At 41.0% G+C, this 19,620-nt stretch overlaps 2 protein-coding genes across 6 annotated transcripts in view; one reads left to right on the top strand and one right to left on the bottom strand.

Annotated features, from left to right (window-relative positions):
- LOC129191583 (rho GTPase-activating protein 42) overlaps window positions 1-3,025 on the top strand; it is a 103,984-nt gene extending 100,959 nt beyond the window's left edge. For all 4 annotated transcript variants that reach the window (XM_054795047.1, XM_054795048.1, XM_054795049.1 and 1 more), the window contains one exon: window positions 209-3,025. In XM_054795047.1, coding sequence (XP_054651022.1) covers window positions 209-297 — 89 coding nt within the window. In that variant the 3' untranslated portion in view covers window positions 298-3,025. The remainder of the gene's footprint in view (window positions 1-208) is intronic.
- Window positions 1,988-14,955, bottom strand: pgr (progesterone receptor). Of its 2 annotated transcripts, XM_054795054.1 has the most exons (8): window positions 13,914-14,955; window positions 13,084-13,193; window positions 7,597-7,713; window positions 6,112-6,417; window positions 4,795-4,939; window positions 4,594-4,724; window positions 4,359-4,516; window positions 1,995-4,294 (listed from the first exon to the last, which is right to left on the bottom strand). In XM_054795054.1, exons 1-8 carry the CDS (start codon window positions 14,684-14,686, stop codon window positions 4,139-4,141), a joined length of 1,896 nt encoding a protein of 631 aa, XP_054651029.1. In that variant the 5' UTR covers window positions 14,687-14,955; the 3' UTR covers window positions 1,995-4,138. The 2 variants fall into 2 exon arrangements, with proteins under 2 accessions (XP_054651030.1, XP_054651029.1); XM_054795055.1 differs by lacking the exon at window positions 7,597-7,713 and having other exon boundaries at window positions 1,988-4,294.
- Window positions 14,956-19,620: the final 4,665 nt, after the last annotated feature.

Consider the following 19,620-nt stretch of genomic DNA (forward strand, 5'->3'; position numbering starts at 1 on the left):
TTATGGCGGCACATTAGCCAGACTCCATCTTTCATAAAGCTACGGTCATTAATCTACTGTATCATCATTCTTGTTTATGCTCTGTGTGTGTGTGTGTGTGTGTGTGCGTGTGTGTGTGCGTGTGTGTGTGAAGTAAGAGCATCCTGCTTGTAAAGAACACTCTGACCTCCCATTTGTGCTATTTTTTCATGTGCTTTTGCTGTGGCAGTGTACCCGTCAGTGGAACCAGGCTGGCTGCAGGCAACATACGAAGGAAAAACAGGTTTAATCCCCGAGAACTATGTCATCTTCTTGTAAAGGCTTTTTCATTCGTGATATCCATGGAAGTCGTGATCACACCTGGATGCTTTCTAACTGCTTCAACTCTGCTAGAAAACAACAAACATACCTCCTTCTCTTTATGAAATGTGTTTGTAATTAAGATGATTTGTTCCTCCAGCCCCGCCTGCACTGATGTTTTTAAGCCACACGACCAAAGCAACCTTTTTATTCTCCCCATAAATTCGTCTTCATGTCCTGCTACATCAGCACACTCACGCAATTCCTGAGGGACAATACCATAGAAAGTAAACATGCATATAATTTAGAGTAGTCAGTGGACAGCAAATATAGATTTACCATCAATACACAGCCATTATTGTCTACATATTTATAGCAAGGATTTTGTCAGTCAAGCAAGGTGGTGGCAGTGCAATGGTAGTGCAATGGTAGTGTAATGGTAGTGTAATGGTAGTGCAATGGTAGTGCAATGGTAGTGTAATGGTAGTGCAATGGTAGTGTAATGGTAGTGTAATGGTGTAATGGGTTTTTCTTAGGGAAAGATCATTCCAAAGATCATTCCAACATGTGAAGCAGAGCATTGTCCGGCACTTTTCCTTTGTGGAACAGGCACATGGCACTTTCTATTTCTTTATATAACACTATGTCCAGTCAAGGGACAATGCAACACCAAGTTAAGTTGGATATATTTAAGAGTAGTCCGTGTAAAGTCTGTATAGCAGTATATAATGTCAGCCATTGTATAAATACGGTATTAGGGATGCATGATACCGATAACTTTCTGCTTCTCAAAACCAGTACGATACCGATAATCAATCACTTTTTTATATCTATTTCTTTCAATTTAGATTGAAGTGTAGTTTGTGCACACCTGGAGGTAAGAAGGACTGGAAGAAATTAGGATTTGACCAACTGTACCTGATTCATCCTAATCAAATATGACGTTACTACGACCACATCACTACTATCAGGAGAACCAGAGTACAGAGCGGAGGGAGCCACCTGCTGTGGCCCAACAAGGTGCACTGTATTCGGACACACGCTCCGAGTAGCCGTTATGACGCCACGGAGATCTCTGGAAAACCTTTTGCACTTTTCAAATGCTGCAGCGCTGGCGTTTCAGGTGGCTGATAAGGTTTTTTTTGTGCTCTATGTTTTTTTTGTGGAGCATTTGGTACAACTAGCAGACGAAATGTCTTCCTCGGCTGTTTGGAAAAGGAGCGCTTGATTTGCTCACCCGCACAGTACGGGTAATCTTGCCTCATTGGAGTGTTTTTTAAAATTATCGGTTATCAGAGCTATTTTTAATGTTTAAACAACGCCAGAAAACGGTGACGTTTTGTTGATAAAGCAGATTTCAAACAAAGAGTTCATGCTGGCCCAAAGTGCTGCACGTGTTCAGGAAAAATACAATCATGAAAAAATACAAGCAAGTAAAACAAAGTATTGTAAGGCTGACTTTTTACTGCTGATTTCAAAAATGCTGACATACTTTTAGTTTGCGGGGGGGGGTTCCGTAGGGTGGCCACATGACCTCAGTGCTCTATTGGGCGTGTGCAAAGATGCATTTAGGCATTTGAAAGAAACAATAAAATCTTGAAATGAATCAACAGGCAGCAGTGGAGTGAAGCGAGCAGGAGTCATGTGATCATCATCAGACCAATACAAGACTGCACTGACATTTCAAACACTCATCTTTTTAACACCGGACGAAATTCAGTTGATAAAGTGCCACCAAAAGCCACAATCAAAAAGTTTCTAGTTTTATTATTTTCTATCAAAAAGTGTTTATGCTGAGTGGATACTTTGATGTCCCAAACGGGAAGACAGTGCATGATATGCTGCATGCTGTTATGCCTCATTCAACTCAGGAACAATGTTGGAATTCATCTTTCTCAAAAATGAACCGCAGTTCCCCAGTGCCAGCACCATTCGTGCGGCCCCGGATCATGACGCTACCACAAACAAATGTCTCACCCAAAAGACCAGAAAACGTGCTGGTTTAGTCGCCATTGACAACTAAAGTCACCAACATCCAGCAACAAACGTGTGCTTGCTGAGGGGTGACAGTGCATGATATGCTGTATGCTGACATGAATGACAAGGGAGGGGACGATGCTCGACTTCACAGTGTCACAAGAAATGTCCGAATTCATCTTTCCCCTCATTGAACCGCACTCCTCCAGACTGGCAGCACTCGTGCGCCGCGTGGGAAAGACACAATCACTTGTGTTGGTACAGTAAGTCCATGTATACATTCTATGGTATTATCCCTCATAGATGGAATCAGACTGAACAAGCTGTGATAGAAAAGCATAAAAAGGAAGCACCTTACTGTAACTGCCATCATCACACTGCTGTCAACGAGATATGAAATCTGCTGTATGTGTAATAATAATAATATAATATGTCCTTGTCTTGTGGTACTCTGGTGTACCAGCGTATTTGATGATGATGATGTTATGGTGTTATGTACAACAAAACACCCGAGTTATCAGCAAGTGAAAGGTTACTGTACTGCGTGGGGGGGGGGTGAAGGTGTACAGTAGTTGGGGAAGTACGAGCCGCCCGTGCCAAGATAACTTGTTCCTGCTTTGCCAGCATGACATTGTCAGGTGACCTTGACAGAGCGTGGCGGCCAAATAATAATCATAATCAACAGGCATGTCCCGTAAATGCCTCCCGTGTGTGTGCTGGCCATTTCCACCTTTATGAATAAAAACAATCAAGTCGTTATTTTTGTGTGTGCGTCTTTTCAAATCCCCCACTCTTTTTATGACATTACTCACAGTGGATGTTTTATTTCTTTAACCTTTTTGGCATTGTTACAAAGTACATTTCATTAGGATTCTCCCAGAAGCAAAAAAAAAAAACACAATTTCTGTTGATGGCAGTGGGGGTGACCATATTTTGATGAGTGAAAACCAGCACACTCGTCAATTGATACTCCCAAGTTTCCTCAAAGACGTTGATTACATTTCAAGTATGCTATTGCTATATTATAAAATACTATCTAGAACCAAAGACATCTCCTTTAGGTCGCATGCTTGTTACGTTTTGGACTGTAAGCAATAGTTTCAGGAAAAATGTTCTCTAAAATTAACTCCCTGCGTATGTGTAGCTTTTTCCTTGGCTTAACACTAATCTAAAGTGAGTGTCCTAATGTCACTCAAATGAATGAAAACCAGGACATGTCCTAGGAAAACAGGACAGTCGGTCTAGATAGTACCTATCTTGCTAAGTGCTAGCTTTAGCATTTTTTGCATTTTGTACATCACATTGCCATTTAGCACTTCAGCACAGGTGCCCGTGTGGCTGTTAGCATGCGAAATGTTAGCATTGTTAGCATACTACACAGGTTAAAATAAGACCGAGAGTAGTAACAGGTGAATTTCAAATTCCCATGGAAATGTTTCTACTTGTTTCTACAGTGCTTCTTTTTACATTTAGTAGTTAATGTTTACAGTATTCGATGAGGCCAATCATTTTCACATCATTAAGGATGTTTTTTGTTCAGTGGTTAGCTTCTTTTTACACTTGTATGAGACTTCAGAAAGCAGAAGGCCACTTTCATATGAACTTTTATTCAGTTTCATTGTGATATGGATTTCTGTCAAATGTAACTTCAAACATTGCCTGCACAGTTGCAAATGTTATGATGGTGGCAGTTTGACCTTGGAACAGATTGATTGTAATTGTTCTGCTTTATTGTGTTGCTTTTTGTAGGAAGTATTTTTTTTTGTACAGTTTGTGGTTAGAAGTAGACAATGAAAGAAGTTGAATGCTTATTCAAGAAGGTTTGCAGTTGGACTCCATGGAGACGTAAATGTGAAGAGAGGGCATCCAGGAAGGGGCGTCGTCACTTTGGGTGGAAGAGGAGTGGTCTCACCATGCCCGCCAGCACCTTGGGAAGCTGGGAGGCGATGACCTCCGACATCATCTCAGGAAACTCCACGTTCATGGCATCGGCCTGGATGAACGTGCTCAGGCAGAAAAGGTTGACCTTTTTCACGATCTGTCAGGAGAGAGGGTGGGGTTACCCGACGTGCCTTGTGGCGGGGGAGAGGGGCGGGGCTTACCTCGTGCATGGCGTCCATCAGCTTGGTGAGGTGGTAGAAGCGCTGCGAGCTGGCCATCACGCTCTTCTCCTTGACGTGCATGGCTTTGCTCAGTTCGCGGATGTAATTCTGACGCATCTCCTCAAACGCCGACTGGCTCTTCAGACCCTCCAGCGGCACTGACGGCACAAGAAACAAGGTCGTCCCTCACCTCCTGTGCTGCTGAATGATGACAATGTGGAGCAGGTCGGCTCACCTGTGTTGAGTAAGATGATGGCTTTCATGCAGAGGAACTCCTCGCGGGTCACCTGGAGGTTGGCGAACTCCTGAGGAATGAACTGGATGGCCAAGCACAGATCGTAGATGGGCGACCTTCTCATCTGCTCCCTGACGGGACACGCCCAGCAGACACAATTACACTCAAAATCACGACCATGATGATGATGATGACACTCACTGGCTGAGGACCAGGTCTGGAGCAAAGTACAAAAACTCTCTGGTGACGTTCTGGAAGGAACGCCAACCCAGAGAGAAAACCATCAGGTTCATCCACGAGTACTGGATCAGCGTCATCTGGTCATTGATGTGAAGATTGCGGAAACCTGAAGAGGAAAAAAAGCAAATCCAACGTAAGGTGAGCATCATTCCTTCTCTTTCCAGGAACTACAATGTCAATAACTTGTCAATAATGTCACTAACTATTATAATATCAATATTATGTCAGTAACTATCAACAATATCAATACCTTACCAGGTTATCGATATGACATCATCTTGTCTTGTGGTTGTCTTACACCTAACCCGCATATCAAGACCCCTTTTTTCTGCCACCGCAGATTAACTATAATATCAATAACTACATGCATCAATCATATCAATGTCAGTAACTATCAATAACAACATGAATGCATATCAAAACAATCAATATGTAGAACTATCAATAACAACATCAAAAATGTCAACAACAATATGAATATCAATGTCAAGTGATTAGTTATGTCAACTATTAATATCAATAACAATATGAAGAACCAACAAAAAAAATTCAACAACATGAACTATCAATAACAATATGCAAGTATTAATAATGTAATAATAATAATAATGACCAATACCAATATGAATAATTATCAATAACAGTATGATTGGCTATCAATAACAGTAGAGCAAATGATCAATAACTGTCAGCAACTATGAATAATATGAAGAACACCTGTCTATATAGTCTATATCTGTAGTATATATCTATATAAGTAGATCAATAAGTGTATGTCATGCAGGAGAACAGACCTCCGCCAAGGCTGAACAACAAAGTTTTTAATCAATAAAAAAAAAAGCCATGCTGAGTGAGGCAGTTCCACTGCAGACCTGCGGGTGGCGCTAACATGCGTTACAAAGTGAGTGTGCAGCCCCACTCGGTGCCCCGATACAAGCAGGCTATAACTGAGCAGCTGGAAGAATAATTCTCCATCTGTGATATGCACCAACATTGACCTGCCTTGAAAGCAACCCTCTAGAGTTCCAACGTTTGGACACGTTGGATAAGATGGGAAAGTGCCTCCAAACTTTTGACTTTCGTAGCAAATCATCGCATTACGACTTTCTTTCTAAAAGGTGAAAAAATCTATTTTCCAAATATTTTTATGTGAAAAAAATGACTGATGTTTTACAGATGAACAATCCCAGCCAGGACTACCGACGTCATCACAAAGTCTCCTCCCAGCTGAAGCTAAGCGAGGTCTCCATGGCAACCCTGACCCCCAAGCAAGGTTACCTGGCAAAGACTTGGACCACTTTACGATCCACAGCAGCTGCTTCTCACACAGCTCGTTGAGTCTGTTGAGGAGGAGGTGAGGAATGTCGGCCTGGGAGGTGTCGTAACCCGAGTACACCATCTCCGGCTCAATGTTTTCTAGAATCCCCATGATCTGCTGCGAGAACGGCACCTCGTGGATGCCCGAGATGCACGCCGCGGAGGTCAGGGCCTGGTTGTCTCCCGACATGGCCACGTGGGACTGGAACATCATGGGCGGGGCCAAGCCCAAAGCTTTGAAGGCCCCGAAGCGCTTCAACTTCCTACCTGAGAAGACAAATGTGAGAGAAAGCAAACACTTTTTATTTAATTCTGATTCCTGTTTTCTTTGTGTTTTGCCCTTTTTTCTGAACTTTAATGACTTAAGGAGGACACTTTGACCTTGGAACAGCTGATTTATGTCTAAAGGGAAACTTGTTTGGATACATGAACAAGCAGAGGTGGATTCGTATTCTAGACGATTCATTTACAAGCTCAAAGACTCCAGTGTGTTGTTTTCATCCTTGCCAACAATCCCAGCCAGGACTACCGACGTCATCACAAAGTCTCCTCCCAGCTGAAGCTAAGCCAGGTCTCCATGGCAACCCTGACCCCCCAAGCAAGGTTCCAGGGGCGTCCAAAGTGTTGTTTTTTTTTTTATTGGCCTGCAGCATATTCTAAAAATATACTTTAACATAATAACTTTAAACAATAGAAAAATCAGGAGTAATTAAAAAAGTCATAATTTTACACAAACGACATATTATGAGAAAAAAGTAACTTCACGAAAAGTCATACAGTCAAACCTGTCTATACCGGCCACTAAAGGGAAACGGCAACAGTGGCCGCTATAGACAGGTGGCCGTTATAGACAGGTTGGCGGCCATTTTGAATTTGTGTGCACACATATTAACAAGTCTGTGATTAGAAGCGTGTTGTGTTTGCAGATACATATAATTATACTGTTACATGTTGACCAGTAGAGGGCACTGTGGGACTGCGGATAAAAGTTGTAAAGAACTACTAGCTTAATAAACCGCTGTTAATCAAGCGATTAAAGTGCATCGGCGACGTGAGTCTCTCCTTCCCCACAACAAGCGGCATTACAGTATTGACCAGTGCACATTGTCTCACACCAGGAAATAAACCAGCAGCTCACTGTAGTAGCAAGCTCCAAAGAAGATGTTTTTTTTATGTGGAACAACTGACAGTTTGTGTGGATCTTGTGAATGATTGTGACTGAGCTAGGACTCAGTAATTAAAGTCTACACACGACGGCTTCATTGATTGAAAAACAAAACTTTTTCATGCATGAAGCTTCTGCTTGAGTCGGCATTTTGGCCGCTATATGCGGGAGACAAAATTTTTTCTAATGAGAAAAAAAAGGCGCAATTTTATGACTGGCCCCTGTGATCCAAAATGGCTGACTTTCCTTTGCTGATCAAGTTGAAGGACTACCAAGGTTACCTCCCAGCATCATCCCCGCCTGGTAGCACTTTCGAAGGCGACACGCGGGACAATTTTTCCTGCGTATTTTGTCCACGATGCAGTCATTGCGCCCGGCGCAGAGGTAGCTGTGATGTCCTGCGGGGTGAGAGGACACAAGACACACGCACGGTCATGATGGGACAAACATGGAGGACAGAAACAGGGGAGGTTGGAGGACTCTTGGATGTTTACTCTCTGCAGTCAGTCGCTGTTCTGAGGAAAGATGTGAGGCAGAAAAGAAGATAGCGCGAAGGACACGGTGACACGGCCATGCTGAGACTTTGTATGTCTTCTGTATCTTCTAAAACGCGATAACCAGCTGGAGAACACGCTGAACGCTGGTCAGGGTGATCATGTTTGTAAGCAACAAGCAACTTTCAATCTCATTTACTGTGGAAAGAAAAAGTATGTCAATGCTTTTCTCAATAAATGTCATCTTTAGCCACATAGAAAGCGTCTAAAGCAGGGGTGTCCAAACCTTTTCCTCCAGGGGGGGCCACAAAAGAAAGGATGCCTCTTGGCCACTTTAAGCTATGCTTATATACGTTTACATACGTAACTTATAGACATTTCAAATAGTGCGTGTCAGCTTTGTCATGTCACTTTATCCTCATAACACCGTCACCTTTTTTTCTTCAATTTAAATTTTATTTTTTATTTCATTTCAACTTTCCTCTTGTAAATTTTCTTTTCTAAAATTCTGACTTTATTCCTGTAACATTTTTGACTTTATTCTCATGAACTTTTGACCCAACATAGTTTTCTAAAAATTACTACTTTATTTGTTGGTTGGTTTGTTCGTCTGTGTAGTTGTTTTTAAAAAAAAAAACAAAAAAACAATAAAGATAATGTGTTTTTCTTTCATATTCTTTGATATTCTTTAATATTTCCACTTTATCCTATGAAAACGATAATATTTTTTTCCCTCATAACATTACAAGTTTATTCTGGTAAAATTACAGCTTTTTTCTTGTTAGGTACTACTTTTTTTCTTAAATTTTGATTTTATTCTCGTGAAATTTCTGCAGTTTTTTCAATTTCTATTGTTGCTTTATTTGTAATTTTCCAACGATTTTGGCTTTCTTCTTACATTTTATATTTTCTTGTAAGACATTTCCCCAAACCTCTTTTTCCAAAAATGACAACTTTATTCTTTGTTCTTTTTTTTCAAATTTTCATATAATATTTCAACTTTATCCTACTAAAATGATGACGTTATTTTTTTTTACTTTTTTTTTGTTAGGGTGTTAGTTTTTTTTGTCATATTTTGACTTTCCAATTTCTACTTTTTTTCCATTTCTGTTGTTGCTTTCTTTATAATTTTCCAACTATTTGAACTTTCTTCTTGTATATTTTCTTCTTGTAATATTTTGAAAAAAACTCATTTGTTTAATGACTTTAAAAAGTATATTTCTTCTTTAATATTGCAACTAAAATGGTTAACATGAACTAATATTTTTCCTCATACTTTATTTTTGTGAAATTACAGTATTTTTATTCCTAGAGTACAAACTTTTTTTCTTAGTATTTGGATTTTAATCTTGTAAAATTACTGCTGATTTTCCCATTTTTTCTAGAGTTTTTTCTTGTAGTTTTCTTGCTAAATTGTATTATGAGAACGTGCCGGGGCCGCACACTGGACACCCCAGGTCTAAAAGGATGACAGCATTTCTTTGATCTTTCGTGTCTTGCCTCGTCATACGACGAGGCACAGTGCTTGTGGAAGTGAATCAAGGCCTACCATGAATGATTTGTCTTTCAGAGATTCCAAGCAGGTCCAAGTCATGTATCAAGTGGTTGGATGATGTTTTTATGATGATCTTTGACCCCAAATGGAGCACCGTGTTTTCCAAATACTGGAGTTTTATGAGTCCACAAAGCTCTTTCATAGATTACATTTAATGTGCTCTTTTGCAGACTTCAGGCACACACAGTTCTTTTCATGCTGGTGTCCTGCCATGAAGTCACGTGTTGGTTGCTTTCATTTCGAGTTGTTTCTTTCTGTCATTGATTGTTGATAAGAGCAGCAAAGTGTTTCTAACTGGTCACTTTCTACAGTCTTGGAAATAACTTTGTAACCTTTACCAGCTTTATGTCCATCAACACTTCTTCATGGCAGCTTTTTGGCGAGGCCTGGCTGACGTAATAAGACCTGCTCTTCCTGTGCAGAGCAAACTTCCAGCGGTCGTACGGGCGCCTACGGTCTGTCTACGTGCAAAAAACGCAAGAAACGCACGCAGGGTGCGTGTGTGACGTGCTGATTTTCAAGCTGTAGACCAGCCGTCTCCGTCATGTCAAACACTCACAAGATGACGCATTTCTGTCTTTGTGCGTCATCTTATGACCAATGTGTGTCTTTCGCACATTTTGCTGGTGTCGGGCAAAATGTACATTTCTTCATTGCTATGAGTGTCGTGCACCACACGTGCACCCCACATATGTCTTATGCGCTCCAGGCGTGTCGAGTAAGTTGTGTGTTGCCCAAATGAGAGAATGAATCACAGGGAAACTGGTGTATATAAAGCTGCAGGGGTGCCTGATGGCTTGATTTGATATGATTTATTGGAGCTGTATTTTTATTTATCAATATAGCTGCACAATATATTTATATTTCATTCCTGTTGCAATATTAAGAGAAAAAAAGTCATTCTAATGACAAAAATAGTCAGTTTTACAAGAATGAACTCATAATATGATGTGGAAAAATCATTTCATTTTAGTAGCATAACTGAAATAGCAGCGCCACTACAAAAGAAAAGCCGCTGCACCTTAAAAATTTGGTTGTTTTTTTTTTTACTTGAAAACAATTTTAAGTAATATGCTATAGATACATATATAGCTTATTATTTACGCACATTTTGACCACTATTAGTTTGAAAACAATTTAAAATATCATAAAAATGTGACATGCTCTTTGTTTTGATAAGCATGCACCGGAATCACCTGTCTTGCGCATGTGACCAGATACGTGACACGTCGTGACTTTCACTTAGTTTCTAACTATCGGGAGAATGAATAGCCTGTAAAGTCAATTGACGACAGCTTGTCTCATGCTAAGCCTATCAATGCCAGCCTGTGTGATCGCTCACGTTTCAATCTCATTCTACTTCCTGACATGTTTGTATGTACAAACATGGCTGGCGGCATCTAGCTAGCTCGGAGCTACAAGTGGCTATTACGTTCATGGGATACATCAATCATCGATAATAACGACTTACTTTTTTAAGAGCATCACTTAACAATCTTGCTCTCTCGTTATCATTATAATACAAGCAGGTCTTCGAAACACTAGTTGTGTGTCGAAGTTGTTGTAGCGTATTGGCAGCTTTAAGATAGTGACGCTATCACAGGGGTCTCATGTAAGCTAGCACGTAAGCTAGCAGTAGCTCACCAGCTGATGTTGAGTAGTTCACCAAAGAATATTTGCTTCGTCTCTTAGTATTTTTATAAATGTTCTGTTCAAACATGACGCTTGTATTTAATGACAAATGAGCACACTGAGTGAAGACGTGCTTTGTAAATAAAGTGCAATTTAAATGTTGGCAGTGCTTTTAGCAACTTGCCGTTTTGCAATGTTCTCGGTTCGGTTGTTGAAAAAAGTTAATTTAATAAATAAATAAGTTATAATGTGTCAGTCCATGCAGCCCACCACCACAGCTTCAAAAAATCCTACAGGAAAGCCTGAATAGAGTGTTTGTTTTCAAACAAAACAAAGTTGTCATTTTTGGAAAATGAGGATGTGCAAAAAGTTATATTTTGGGAATAAAGTCAAAATATCATGACAAAATGTATAAGAAGAAATAGTTGGAAAATTAACAAAAATGGGGAACGTGCTTACAGGTTGTACGTTGGCTGTGCGGTGCTCTTCATGGCAGTGGTTTCATTTTCTTTAAACATGCATGCACGTTACAGTGGAGGAACACATCACATAATACAATTGACAGTTCCACACGTCCAAAAGGAGTAGGAAGAAGCAAATCTCATTTATCCTACCCACCGTTCATTTTACACCTGTTGCTGTTTATTTATTCACTTCCTGTATTTCACGTGATCTTTTTAATGAATAGAAAGTGATAAGGTAATGTAACAATATGGTTATACAAGTGTCAAGGTTTTTCCACAATCATAATAGTAATCATATATAATAAATACAGAATACAAATAAACAAATACAGGCGCTTCCTTGTATTTTGCAAACATGAACTGCTTGTATTGTTTCTTGTTTGAGTTCTTTACTCGTTGTGTTCCATAATTTGATTCCGCATACTGAAATGCTGTGGCTTTTTAGCGTTGTTCTCGTGTGTAAGTGTTTTAAGTTTACTTTTTCTCTGAGATCATATTTCTCCGCTCTTGTAGAAAAGTATTGTATGACATTTTTGGGTAATAGGTTGTTAACCATGCATAATTTTAGCTGTTTGAAAATTTACTATGTCAGAAAATTGTAATATTTGTGATTTTAGAAATAAAGGATTTGTATGTTCCCTATTATGCATTATGGATGATCCTAACTGATCTTTTTTGCAGGACATTTAGCGAGTGAAGATTACTTTTATAGTTATTAGCCCACATCTCCACACAGTAAGTCAGATATGCTAATACCAGGGAGCAGTAAAGAGTAGAGAGTGGGTGATTTTTGGTCAAAGACAAACTTTGCTTTATTCGATATTGAAGTATTTCTTGCCACCTTATGTTGTATATTTTTAATGTGTTCTTTATGTTCATGGTCACAACTACGTTCTCCACCAGCAAAAAACACAGCAATTTGGGGAACGCCACAAATCGCAAGGCCAACGAAAGGGGACGTCTGGTTGTAACCTAAGCATATCGTCATGTTCCCTTCCAGTCTTCCTGTTCCTCTTCCTCCGCCTGGCATAATCGTTTCTTAAGCCTTCTGCACCAATTTGGGAACGATTACTTTCAGTTCCAGTACCATTCTCCATGTGGCTTTAGTTGCCACTGCTCATTAGCGACAAAGGAAGCAAACAAGCTAAACAGTTGCCCAGCGTCAGGTTTGCGACACAAAGAAAACACTGCCCCCTAGCACTTTGTCAGAGAACTGCACGGCACACACTCAACTCCAACGCAGATGGCGTAGCGATGACACACTGGCATAAACAGCTGGAGGTCTGGTCTAAGTATCTGTAGTCTACATGTCCAAAGTCATCATCTTCACCATCATCTTCCTGGTGTGCTAAAACACTTAGCACTTTCCAAGTCATTAGATACTCTTCCACAAGCACATGAGGTTTACTTTGGTTGTGGTCAGTTAAGACTTGAAGCATCAAAGCCTTTATTTGTCTTAGATGAAGATCACATGACACATCACATGACACATCCCTTTCCAAAAGCTTCACTAACTTTTTCTGATTTGACAGTTCATGTAGCATGTAGCATCATGTAGCAACGCAAGCTAGCAGTGACCGTCTGTCCCCGTGAAAAAAACTAAACGTTTGTTCGCTTGCTTACCTTCCACCGCTCTTTTAAAAAACACTTTGCAACTCCCGCAGGTCAGAACCCCATAGTGGCAGCCCGACGCCTCGTCCCCGCAGATCACACACGACCTCTGGGGGGACATTCTGGACAAAAAAGTACAAGCAACACTTCATGCCAGGTACTTTATTCATGTGAAGTAAATAGTATTTCAAGTATTTCAAAGTACTTTCATCAAAGTGTCTTTGTTATTGTACATTTTTGCCCCCCCCCTCCCCCTCCCCCCCCCCCCCCCCCTCAAAAAAAATGCAGAAAGAATGAATGTGGCCTGTTGACAGTAACACTGAGATGTGAAGAAAGAAATATGGCTTTCAAGTGAGGAAGAAGCTTATTGTTGAAATCACTTTTACTGTTGTACTTACTTATTCATGTTCATGGCCCATTTAAGTGGGGACATACTGTATTATTGTTGTGTCTTCTAGCATTTAAGAGGGAACATATTTGATTGTTTCTTCTACCATTTAAGGGGGGGCATACTGTTTCAGTGTTACATAACATGTTAAATGTTAAATAACATTGAGTCTACCAACATTTAAGAGGGGATATACTGTGTTATTAACATTTAAGAGGGAACATGTATTATTATGGCTTCTAATATTTAATATATAATATTGTATTGTTTATAATATTGTATTGTTTTATTTAACATTTATAAGGGGACATATGTATGACTTATTTAAGAGTGGACTTTTAAAAAGGGAACATAGTCTATTGTGTCATTTAAAGAGGGATCATGGATAGAAGACGCAATAAGACATTGTGTTAAGAGGGGTCAATAATATATTTGTGCTAGATTGTGGACATACCCATGAAAAGCGCTGAAAGGTGTCTGGTTCCTGTGGACCATGGCAGGGGCGTGGACTCCATTGTACGCCTGTGTAAACTGGTCCTCCGTAGGCTGACACCAGAACTGCGGCTCGGCGGGAACCAGGGGCACCTGCCAGCGGGGAACCTCGCTCTTGTACACGGCCGGGTGTGCGGGGGTGGTCGGGTCCAGGTGGAAGGTTCCCTTCCCAGGTAAAGCTCCCCTCTGTTGTTCCGCTTGGTTCAGTTGGCTCAGAAAGTTCGGGGAAGATTCTTGAGTGGGTCTGGGACCAACCGGAGCGAAGCGTGCGTACTCCAAATCACCGAACCCGAACTGTGTCTGCTTCCGGTCGCCTTGACAGCAGGTAACGAGGGCGTCCGGCGGTTGGTCGAAGGTGGGACAGGCAGCGTCCATGATGACAGAAGCTTCTTGTTCGTCCTTGATGAACTTGCACGCCGCGGCGGGGGGTGCGAGGCTCGAACCTGTGCCAGCTTGATCCAGACTCTCTGATGCGGACAAACTGGGCTCCTGGACTTTGACAAAGTGGTCCCACGGCGAGCTGTCACACTTTAAAAAGTCTGCACGCTGGTACAGGCGCGGCGCCTCCAGCAGGAATGCGTCCCCGCTGGAAGACACGCTTTGGCGGCTCGCTGCTGCTGCGTCTCCGTAGGAGGACTGCGGCTCGCTTGGGGGTTTCATGTCCGTATAGCCCCCCTCGATTATGTCAGTGGAGTCGCTCACGGAGCCCATCCTACTGTGGACTTTGGGCTCCATTTTCTGTGCGTAAAAGACGCAGCGATGGAGATAGAGACGTAGATGGAGGAGCTGAGGATCAGGAGCGTCCTGTGCTACGCCCCCCGCTCACCGGACAAGTAAACAAATATCACCTCAAAGTCGATTTCCTCCTCTTGATTGTTGGCTTCATTGCTAATGTTTTTGCATTTTCGTTATCCTTCACAAAAGTGTTCCCTCTTGAAGTTGCTGTTCAAAGACGTCGTATTCGTGCTTCGGAGCACAGACGGATGAACTAAGTTACTTTTTGGGATGGATTTAAAGGAAAACCGGCAGCCAATGAGACGTCAAGAAACATTAAAGCTCCGCCCACCAGCCTGCAGTACTTGTCATTTTTTAATTCATAATTAAAAAAAAATACTACATTCCAAACAACTCCTTTAAAAACAAACCACTTGTCCAAAAATGTTATATTACATATTCATATTATGAGTTAATTAGCATTTCTTTATTAGCATACATTTCCTAGTGAATCAACATTTAGGATCCATTTAGGATCCATTCATCCGTTTTCTATGCCGCTCATCCTCATTAGGGTTGCGGGGGTGTTCTGACGTTGGGCGAGAGGTGGGGTACACTCTGGACTGGTCACCAGCCAATGGGAGGACACGTGTAGACAAACAATCATTCACACTCACATTCATCCCTATGGACAATTTAGAGTCGCCAATTAACCTAACATGCATGTTTTTGGAATGTGGTTTTCTCCGGAGTAACCAGAGAAAACCCACACACACACGGGAAGAACATGCAAACTCCACACAGAGATGCCCAAGTGGAGATGATTCAAACCTACGTCTTCCTGATCTCATGACTGTGTGGCCCTTAGGATTTTCAGTTTCATAAAATGTATAAATGTAACAAATATCATATATAAATTATTATTATCATCACAAACTGTGTTACTGCGTCATGAAATGTTCCAGGATATTGCTGGAAGATCATAGCACTTACAAAGCGTCCAATCAGATTGCTGTATGCTGCTCACAGCCACTAGAGGGCATATTTATTTATATCTATATATGCTCACAGCCACTAGAGGGGATATTTATAATCATCTGAGAAGTAGTTTATATAGCACTTTTTCTATCGGTAACGCAAGACAGTAAGTTAATCTGCCTAGCAACAAGGCCAGTTCAAAAACAAGCACAGCAATTGGGTGAGCTAATTGCTTTTGAAGTTGTAGGCTTTTTCCAATGTCTACAGTGTATACAAACTATATCACTAAAATGCCATTTTTCCATGTAAAGGAAGCCTGATGAAGATTCAGAATGAGAGCCATCCTATGAGCTGCCTGATGTTCACTTAATATTTTGGATCATATATATCATATATATAAAATATGCATGCATGTTGCATTTATTGATGCATTTATGTGGGGAAAAGTCATGGAAATTGAAGCTAAAGACATCTTTGGCGCTGACATGTCAAGCAGGACAAAGAGCATATAAAGATGATTTGTGAAGTTGTGAATGCGGTTAGCGGTGAGTGGCAGTGATGCACACGCAGGCCTTGGTGTTATCTCCTGCGTCATGCGAGCAGCACTATCAGGGTCTCATGTACACCATCACGTTCATATCGTCTTCGTCTCGCGCCTGTGGCCCACATTTCATGTCCGCTATCAAGTAAGTCATGTGACAATCAGCCTTCAGATGTGATGTCTTATGAGTATTTCACTTCTTACATGCTGAATTTCAACCTCTTTGTCTTGTTTTTAATGTGTGCAGACAAGACAACATTTGTAAAGCACAGTAAGTCAAGCATCTTGGCTTGGATATCATGCGGGTTCTGGAACTGGTATCATTTGTGAAAGTTTAAGGTTACGAGAAACAACCCAAGAATAGTCTGCGTCCAATATTGTTCAGTTTTTTTTTGTTGTTTTTTTTTAAACGACCCAGCAACTCAACCTTTGATGTCCTTTGAGCACATAATGCCTTGGATAACATACCTGCAACTTCAGTTCAGTCCATCAACAAGATAGGAAGCTAAATAATTAGTGTTCAAATTATTTAATCATGATTAATCACCATTTGCAACTATACATTATGTCTGAAATATGCCCTTTTTACTGTATTTTATTGAAAGAAAGATCAAAGACAGTCACTGACGGTTCTGGCTTGATTGCCGTCAGACAAATTCACACTACTATATCTCTCGTCGCAAAGCGTATTCAGATGTAGCGGTCCTGGTTGATTTCATCAAGTACCAACTACAATACTCCGGACAACTTCACGGGTATAGATGGATGTACGCGAAATGCAGAGAAAGTGGACTACGGGTGAGGAAAGAGGATGTGCGAATGGCATTGAAGGAACTGGATCCGAGAGGAGTCGCATTCAGGCAAGCAAGGCGCTTACGACGACGGAGGTACTTCTCCAAAGGGCCGAACTTTATCTGGCACCTGGACTCATATGATAAACTGAAGCCATATGGCTTCTGTATCAACGGGAGCATTGACGGGTTCTCCAGAAAGATTATCTGGCTCAACGCGTACACCACAAACAGTGACCTGAAGCTGATTGGAGGCTATTACATCGAAGCAGTTCAACGTTTGGGGGGCTGCCCACGAATTGTGAGGGGTGATCCTGGCACTGAGAATGGCCATATAAGAGACTTTCAGCGGTTACTCGTCCCTATTCCTCCAGACGGCACCGTTGACAGTTACTTGGAGGGAGCCAGTACCGCCAACCAAAGAATTGAATCTTGGTGGGGTTTTCTACGCAGACAGTGTGTGGCGTTTTGGTTGTCTTTGTTTGCAGACCTCAGAGATAATGGATTATATGACGGCGGGTTTCTGGACAAGGTAATCCTTCAGTTTTGTTGCATGGGACTCATTCAGGTGAGTGTTATAGTGTTTATGTGTGTGTGCGTGGGTATGTTGGTTACGGAGACCCCTATGGGGTAAATCACTACAGTGAAGTCTGCTTAATTGTTTTTAAGTATATGAGTTTTATATATATTCATATATATATATGTGTGTGTATGTATTCATTTGCAACAATAGGATGAGTTGGATGACACTGCACAGGTTTGGAATACACACACCATCAGACCGTCAAAAAACATCAACGTCCCCAGTGGTCGGCCCAGTGGTCGGCCCAATGTGATGCATACATTACCTCAACTCTATGGGACCAGAGACTTCCTTTCCCCCGTTGATGATGCAGTCCAACTGTGCAAAGAGGAATGCGTCTTTCGCCTGTCAATACCATGTGATCCAGATGTGTATAAACTGTGCCTTATCTTTATGGCTGAGTCCCATCTGACTCCACCAGCTGATCCATATCAGGCGGTGAGTTTGTACATGCATCTCAGACAGGTCATCACTGAGTCTATATAAGGCAAAATGCCAATCCAGACAAACTCCTCCGATTGACCTCATGACCTCTAATTGCTCCCCTTCTGAGTGTGCACCTGCATCTGCAGTATGTGTGTGGCCTTTAATTTGAAAACTGCTTGACAAAACTAATGTATCTTCTATTTGTGATAAACAGCAGATCAATGTCTTCTTATTTTGTAAGAATTACAAATTCATTTCATGTTTTCATCACACAAAATAAGATTACTGCCACGAACAAGTTGAAAAACATTTTTGTAAGTTGACTAGAAACAACACAAATGCCTTATATTCTTGTATAACTATTTTGGTAACTGTTGTGGTACTGCATTCTTTATTCTGTATGAAATCCTGGCCTGCAACGCTGAATAAATGTAAATTATTCCTAATCTGTATGGTTTGTTCATAAAGATCAATTGGGAACATCACTGTCGCTTCATGGTAAATGCACACACATTCTATAAAAGTAGCTGTGATGTGACAAGGTAATAACACAGTGACACTGTCACAGTGACAGTTAAGTAATATAATGGAAGTTTTGTTTTTTCATACAGTCTGCCAACAGTGTCATCTAACTGAATAATCTTTCCTTTAAAATCACAAATGTCAAACGTAAAGTCACATGCTGGACCCTTTGGTGAGCACCCATCTGGGAAAAATAGGTCCTTTGCCTTTTCAAAAATATCAGCAACAGTTGCTGTCTTTTCCACAGTGACATGTCTCGTTCCTCCACCATTCCTGGTCCTGACTTGCTGGTATTCATGCTTGCCATAATGAAGCCACCCAATTTCAATCTTCCTGGAGGTCTTTTCTGCTGCAGTATTGCTCTGTCTTGCCATTGAGTCACCTGACCTTTGGAACACACCAGATGCACTTGAGAGTGCTCCTTTGGTTTTTGATTTCATTTTTCTAGTCCCAATTCTATCTCTTATTCTCTGTAAAAGAGTCTCCTTATCGGTGCTGCATTGTTCAGTGTCTGTTTGTTGACAGAATGACAGGACAGCTATCCGGTCACCATAAGACCTGATGTATTTGGCCATTTGCTCATCCGCCATTATGCGCAATACTGCCTTGTCAACCTGCAAACATAAAATACTACAATAAATATTTGAGATGCTTACTTTGAACATGAATGATAAACACATAGATCAAAGGTCACAAATAGTGTCACAGCAGTGCATGCAGTTTCAGTGCATGTACATCTTTTGTTACTGTAACAACAAATGTATAGTTGCCAAATAGAAAGCTTAAACTGCATCCTATTCACCACCAAGGAAACTAGAATTGAATAGGACTGTGGACTCGACCGCAAATGAATGGAGCACAAAGTCCATCATGATGGTGAGCAGGAGAGGTGGACGGGGCCAGGCGGACAAGAGTGTACAATGTATTCACTAGCTCTGAGCTGAGTATAGAATAGTTATACGCTGTGTGTACACTTTGATGAAATGGATGAGTGTTATTTACTGAACACAATGAATTTATATGTATGTTTATATATACACAGTATATATACACATGTGTGTAGAAATCCATTATACTGCAGAAATATGACCTACATGTAATGTCAATAAAAACC

This window comes from Dunckerocampus dactyliophorus, chromosome 12 (genome assembly GCF_027744805.1).
Source record: "Dunckerocampus dactyliophorus isolate RoL2022-P2 chromosome 12, RoL_Ddac_1.1, whole genome shotgun sequence".
In the NCBI taxonomy this organism is placed as follows: domain Eukaryota; kingdom Metazoa; phylum Chordata; class Actinopteri; order Syngnathiformes; family Syngnathidae; genus Dunckerocampus; species Dunckerocampus dactyliophorus.